Source organism: Lonchura striata, chromosome 21 (genome assembly GCF_046129695.1).
Source record: "Lonchura striata isolate bLonStr1 chromosome 21, bLonStr1.mat, whole genome shotgun sequence".
Lineage (NCBI taxonomy): Eukaryota > Metazoa > Chordata > Aves > Passeriformes > Estrildidae > Lonchura > Lonchura striata.
In genome coordinates, this window is record NC_134623.1 from 6,010,359 (window position 1) to 6,016,668 (window position 6,310).

At 52.7% G+C, this 6,310-nt stretch overlaps 1 protein-coding gene across 2 annotated transcripts; it reads right to left on the bottom strand.

Annotated features, from left to right (window-relative positions):
- Window positions 1–2,515: 2,515 nt before the first annotated feature.
- LOC110482793 (uncharacterized) lies at window positions 2,516–6,201 on the bottom strand. Of its 2 annotated transcripts, none has more exons than XM_021552308.3 (3): window positions 5,796–6,201; window positions 4,118–4,195; window positions 2,516–3,927 (listed from the first exon to the last, which is right to left on the bottom strand). In XM_021552308.3, exon 3 carries the CDS (start codon window positions 3,911–3,913, stop codon window positions 2,516–2,518), a length of 1,398 nt encoding a protein of 465 aa, XP_021407983.2. In that variant the 5' UTR covers window positions 3,914–3,927; window positions 4,118–4,195; window positions 5,796–6,201. The 2 variants fall into 2 exon arrangements, with proteins under 2 accessions (XP_021407983.2, XP_021407982.2); XM_021552307.3 differs by having other exon boundaries at window positions 4,114–4,195.
- Window positions 6,202–6,310: the final 109 nt, after the last annotated feature.

Genomic DNA, 6,310 nt, shown 5'->3' on the forward strand with positions numbered 1-6,310 from the left:
CTGTGCTGGGGTGGGCACAAATGCTCCGCACCAGGAGCAGCCACAGGAACATCCTGAGGGACACGAGGACACCTTGTGGGACATGGGACCTCGGGGACTTTGGCCCCGCCGGGGGTGGGAGACAGGGACATGGGGGGAGGGACAGGGACACACAGAGGAATGACAGGGAGCGATGATGGGGGATGGGGACAAACAGAGGGGAGGGGACACAATGCCACCAGGACACACATCAGGGAACAACTTTGGCACACCTACGGGAACACTGCCACCAGGACATCTCCGGTGACACCCAGCATGGGGCCATGTGACCCCATGGGTGACTCTGACCCTTGCCCTGTCCCCAGCCTGTCCCCAGGGTCGGTCAGGGTCCCCTGAGTACTGAGGCCCTGGGACACCCTGGTGTCTGTCACTCTTCCAGGCTTCTTGCCACCAGCTGAACCAGGTCCCTGTCCCACCCTGCTGGGTGGTGACATTTGGCTGGGACACCGTGGTGGTGACAGTGGGGACGTGGTGGCAGGAACGCTATCTGGTAGTGCTTGGCTGTGGCTGAGATGAAGGTGCTGGTGGCAGTGTGGTAGCACAGGTGGTGGCACTGATACTGTCCCAGTTCATGTCCTCATTCATGTTCCATATGTCCCATGCATGCCCCCTCATGTCCCCACCCAGGGCTGTGACCCCATGTGCCCCCACATATATCCATCCATGTCTGTGTTCCCCATGTCCCCATCCATGGCCATGTCCCCCACGTCTCCATCCATGGCACTGACCCCATATCCGTGTCTCCCTACATGCCATTGTCCCCCACATGTCCCCATCCATGCCCTAGTTCAATGTCTTTATTTTTACCCCAATTTCAGGGCTTTCAAAGGTGATGCATGGACAGAATACTCTTAAACTAATTAAAATTAAAAAGTGGTATGTTTATTACAATGCCAGGCACAAGCAGAATAACTTCCAAAGGCATGTGCACGCCCCAAGAATCCAGACATCCCCTTTGTCCCCTAACTTGTTGCACATGCATTAAGTTTTGAAACAGGTTCATGCACATTCATTTACCAGTTTTGCATTACAATTAGTTCTCTGGTTGTCTATCCCTCTCCCGCAGCCTCAGTTCTGGTTTCATTCTTGTTTCAAGGTCCAAGGGGCCCCTCTTATCTTCCTCCAGCTTGGAAGTTCACATTCCTTTCATCTTGTTTTGAGGCAGTTTTGCAAGCTACAGCACAGCAAATTAACAGACTCTACAGACTAAACAATTCAAGACAGCACACTTCACCAAAATCTGAAATGGATTTCTGACCCAAGTTAATTCCTAACCCCATGTCTCAAAAAGATCAACAGAAACCTTTTCATCTCAAGGCCAAAACAAAAGGATTTACCTGTCCCTGCTGGCAGAGCATCCATGTGCTTGGGTGGGTGGGAAGAACCTTTTATGGAGAGGTTTCCACATCACCATTGTCCTGGGTTGACTGTATGATGCTTTTATCCCCAGTTGTCTGTTCTTTTTATGCTGAATAATAAGTTTTGCACCTTTAAGACTTGTTCCAAGAGTGAAGGGGCAGAGAAGAAGCGCAGAGCTTGTTTTCAAGAACTGCACTCCCTCCTCCACATTCCTGCTCCTGGCCTGTGTTGTCTGTGGACAGACAGCAGGACAGAGCTCTCCTTTGCTTTTAGTTAGCTTTAGCTAGCTGAGGCAAAGAAGTTCCCTGGACTGTGGCTTTTTTTTCCCTTTCTTTGGACCTGCTCAAACCTGCTCTGGACTGAACACCCAGAAGAGCAGCAGCAGCTCACACCTGTGGCCAAGTGGGCCAGGCTTGGGCCACGGCATTTCCAGCGCCGGAGGGACTGATCAGACTGAGTGAGCCGAGCTGCAGCCTGGGGGACTTTTCCAAGTTCGTCTCTCTCTCTTGGAGTGGCAAGAAGTTTTATTGTTTAATATTGTTTAGGTTTGCTTGTTTAATAAACAGTTTTATTCCATTTTTCTCCAAGGAGGTATCTTTCCCAAACCGACTGGGGGGAGGGGCTGATTGAATCTGCTTCCTAGAGGAACCCTTTTGGGGGTTCTCTCCCAGTTTTGCCCTGAACCAGGCCAACTCTCCAAAATCAGGGGTTTGCCCCAGTCTGTCCCCATTTAGCTGCAGAAGATCCCCAAGGGCCAAAGAGAATTAAAACAATAGATTTATGTTGGAGAAAACCTTCAAAGCCATCCAGTGTTGCTTGATGCCATCAGAAGAAGCAAAAAGTGACATCTTTCTGGGGTCAGAAGTAAACAAATCAGCTCTCCACAAGGGATTTCTGATGTTGACCTGTGGCTGTGTGCAGGTGCCCACAGGGAGCCAGGAGGATGTGGGGCACCCAGGCAAGTGTTTTCCCAACAAGGATCACTGGCACCACGGATCACTGGGGCTCTGCCCACCGGGACGCACTGGGGATCATCCAGTGCAGATCTTCCCATGAGGGATGGAGTTGGAGCAGTGCACGAAGCTCTTCCTGTATTGGGGCACTCACAGAGCTTCCCTTACTGGTGACTCTGTTGGTGTCTGGTCAAGTTACCACTCTGTGAGAAGCTCTTCCCACACTCAAGACACTTGTAGGGCCTCTCCCCAGTGTGGATGCGCCGGTGCTTGAGGAGGGTGCAGCTGCGCTGGAAGCTCTTCCCACAATCAGGGCAGCGGAAGGGCCTCTCATCCGTGTGAATCCGTTGGTGCAAGAGGAGATTGGAGCTTGTCAGAAACCTCTTCCTGCATTTATCACACTCGTAGGGCCTTTCTCCAGTGTGGCTCCTCCGGTGCCTGGTGAGGGTGCAGCTGCGCTTGAAGCCCTTCCCGCAGTCGGGGCAGCGGAAGGGCCTCTCATCTGAGTGAATGCGCTGATGCCTGAGGAGAATGGTGCTCTTCATAAACCTCTTCCTGCATTTATCACACTCATAGGGCCTCTCCCCCATGTGGGTCCTCTGGTGTCTGATCAGGTCAGCATGCTTGCAGAAGCTCTTCCCACACTCAGGACACTCATAGGGCCCTTCCCCCATGTGGGTCCTCTGATGTCTGATCAGGTCAGCACGCTCACAGAAGCTCTTCCCACACTCGGGACATTTGTAGGGCTGTTTCCCTGTGCTGCTCCTCTGGTGTCTGGTCAGTTCGTAGCTCCTCCTGAAGCTCTTCCCACACTGCCCACACTCATAGGGCCTCTCCCCCGAGTGGATTACCATGTGGCAGATCAGGCTGGAGCTCGTCCTGAAGCTCTTCCCACAATTCCCACACTTGTAGGGCCTCTCCCCAGTGTGGCTCCTCTGGTGTATGACCAGGTCAGCACGCTCGTAGAAGCTCTTCCCACACTCAGGACACTTGTAGGGCCGTTCTCCTGTGTGAATCTTCTTGTGTCTGGTCACTTCAGAGCTCGTCCTGAAGCTCTTCCCACACTCCCCACACTTGTAGGGCTTCTCCCCCGTGTGGCTCCTCTGGTGTATGACCAGTCTGGCACGCTCACAGAAGCTCTTCCCACACTCAGGACACTCATAGGGCCGTTCTCCTGTGTGGGTCCTCTTGTGTCTGGTCAGTTCAGACTTCACGATGAAGCTCTTCCCACACTCCCCACACTCATAGGGCCGTTCCCCTGTGTGGATTCTCCAGTGCATGATCAGTTCAGATCTCCACCTGAAGCTCTTCCCACATTCCGAGCACTTGGGCTTCTCCTTACCGTGAACCTTCTCATGGACCCCCAGCACTGAGCTCTGGCCACCTCCCTGGCCCAGGGTGGGTCTTTCCTCCTCAGATCCCCGTGATCTGTTTTTGCAGCCCCTCCTTGTGCGAGATCTCTGGGGCTTTTCCTCCTCGTTGGAGTCCTGTGCCATGGAGCCGCCCAAAACAGCCTCTTCCACGAGGTTCTGCTGTGGGGATTTGTCCTCCCTGGTCTCCATCCTCAGCTCCTTGTCTGGGGGAGGAAGGACAAGGATAGGATGAGATTTGCCTCTGTGCCACAGGGAAGGGCAAGGAGATTCCCCCAGTGCATCTTCGGCAGGATAGCATTGACTGCAGCATTGTCCTGCAGCTGGGAGCCAGGCTGGGCTGGGAGATGGAGCAGGAGAGAGGGGGAAAGGGGCAGGGACTTCCTCCTCACCTGCCTGGGGCTCCTGGGCCATCTTCCTCCTCCTCGCAGCCTCCTCCTTCTCAATTGGGCCAAGGTTTGGGAATTGGAAATCCTGGTTTAAAGGGTGAAAACAAGGCCTGAGTGCATTGGCTTTGATGGTCCCACTGCTCAAGCACAGCTGGAGAAGTCAGCACCCCTTCTAGCCTCAGGGGCCCTGGAGCCCACTCATCCCTGGCCGCCCCCACCGCTCCAGGCTGCCAGGGATGCTCCAGCTCTGTAATCGCCTTGTGGGAACCCTTAAAATCAGAAGGTTTTGAGGAAGTTGTAAAATAAAGGCCTCAGAGACTGCAGAACAGCAATTAGAGCTAAGCAGTAGACATAAGAGTTGTCAGCAGAAAAATTACACAAGAAGCAGAAGAGTAAGGAAAAATAGAACAATAGAACACTTGGCCAGAATGACGCCCTAAATTATAGAAAAGGATATATACTGTGAAAAATGTTTATTATATGGCTCTATGCAAATATTTACTATACGTATTACGTTATATTGATTAGCGGTGCTGTATTAACATTTTAATAGTATGGTAAATGTAGTTTGGTAGTTAAAATGGAGCTTTTGTAGTTAAAATAGAAACTTTGTACATGGGAAGAAAGGAATGAGGTACATGCATCGAGATAGCAGCCACAGGATATCTAAATCTTCCAGAGAAAAATAATTTAGGCTCCCCTATCAGAAGAAATAAACCTCTTCCTGCCTCGCTCAGCCCTGAAGACACCACAGGATCAAGAGGAAGACGCTGACACTAATCAGACAGATCAGTTCTTTGCTTCAACAGAATTTATGCATCATGTATGAGATATATGAATACACAACAGACTATTTCTTTAAAGGGTTAATCCTTTGTACACAAGGCATGCTAGTCGTGGCTTAGTGCCTGAGAGCATCCGGACATCCATAATTCTTTGCTTTTATTGTCCTTTACTGTCCTAACTCTGAATTGTCCAAATTCTTATTCCTCTAATTTTTATTACTGTTTTTATAACTATTTTATTACTATTAAACTTTTAAAATTTTAAAACAAGTGATTGGCATTTTTCACATCAAGAAAGATAGTAGGAAGTTCTAAGCTTAATAATGGAGCTGAGTGCATTGTGTCTTAAGGCTTGCAAGCATGTATTGTATTCGAAATAAGCAAGCATTGTTTTAACCAAAGGTACTTGTGCTTATAGTGGCTGGATAGAACTACTGTCAATATGCTTTTGCTTTGTGTGATTGGTCAAAAAGCTTTTAAAATAAGTTGTAACATTAAGCTCTTTGTCTGCTACCTGGGATGTGAGCTGCTGGCATCTTCCCATTGTCATAACCATGTAATGAGACTGATGCTAGAAAATAAACAGCTCGAGACGCGTTCCTCAGCAGTCCGGTCTCGTTCGTGATTTGTACCCAGACCCCCGGCTCCGGGATCGCCCCTCTGCGCTCTCCCCGCTCCGGGGCTGCCGCGTTCCCCGGCTCTCCCGGGCATCTCCAAACCCGGTATCACCCCGGGTCCGCCGCTACCGGGCGATCGCCACGTGGGAAGCTCCAAGTTCCCTCCAGGGGCATTTCCAGGAGAGCTTTGGGTCCTGAGAGATCCAAACAACCCCTGCACCGCAAAAAACCCTCCCGGAGACCTTCCCGATGGATTTGGGGCGAGCTCCCCCTCCCCGCTCACCTGCGGGTCCCGAGGAGGGCGATGCAGCGGGAGCCGGGGCAGCTGCGGCCGGAGCGGGCGGGGGAACAGCGAGATTCTCCACGTGCTGCTGCTCTTCCTCCTCCAGCTCCTCCTCCTCCTCCTCTTCCGTCCCTCCTCTTCCTCCCGCTCCTCCTCCGCTCCCAGCCCGGCCCGGGCAGGTGCCGACACCCAAAAGCAGCCGCGCTCTGCCCGGGGCGGGTTCCAAAGCGGCGCCGGCCCGTGCAGCACTGGGAGGGAACCGGGAGCGCTTTCCCTCCCGGCACCGCTCTGACTGGGAGCACTGGGACGGAACCGGGAGCGCTTTCCCTCCCGGCACCGCTCTGACTGGGAGCACTGGGACGGAACCGGGAGCGCTTTCCCTCCCGGCACCGCTCTGACTGGGAGCACTGGGAGGGAACGGGAGCGCTTTCCCTCCCGGCACCGCTCTGACTGGGAGCACTGGGAGGGAACCAGGAGCGCTTTCCCTCCCGGCACCGCTCTGACTGGGAGCACTG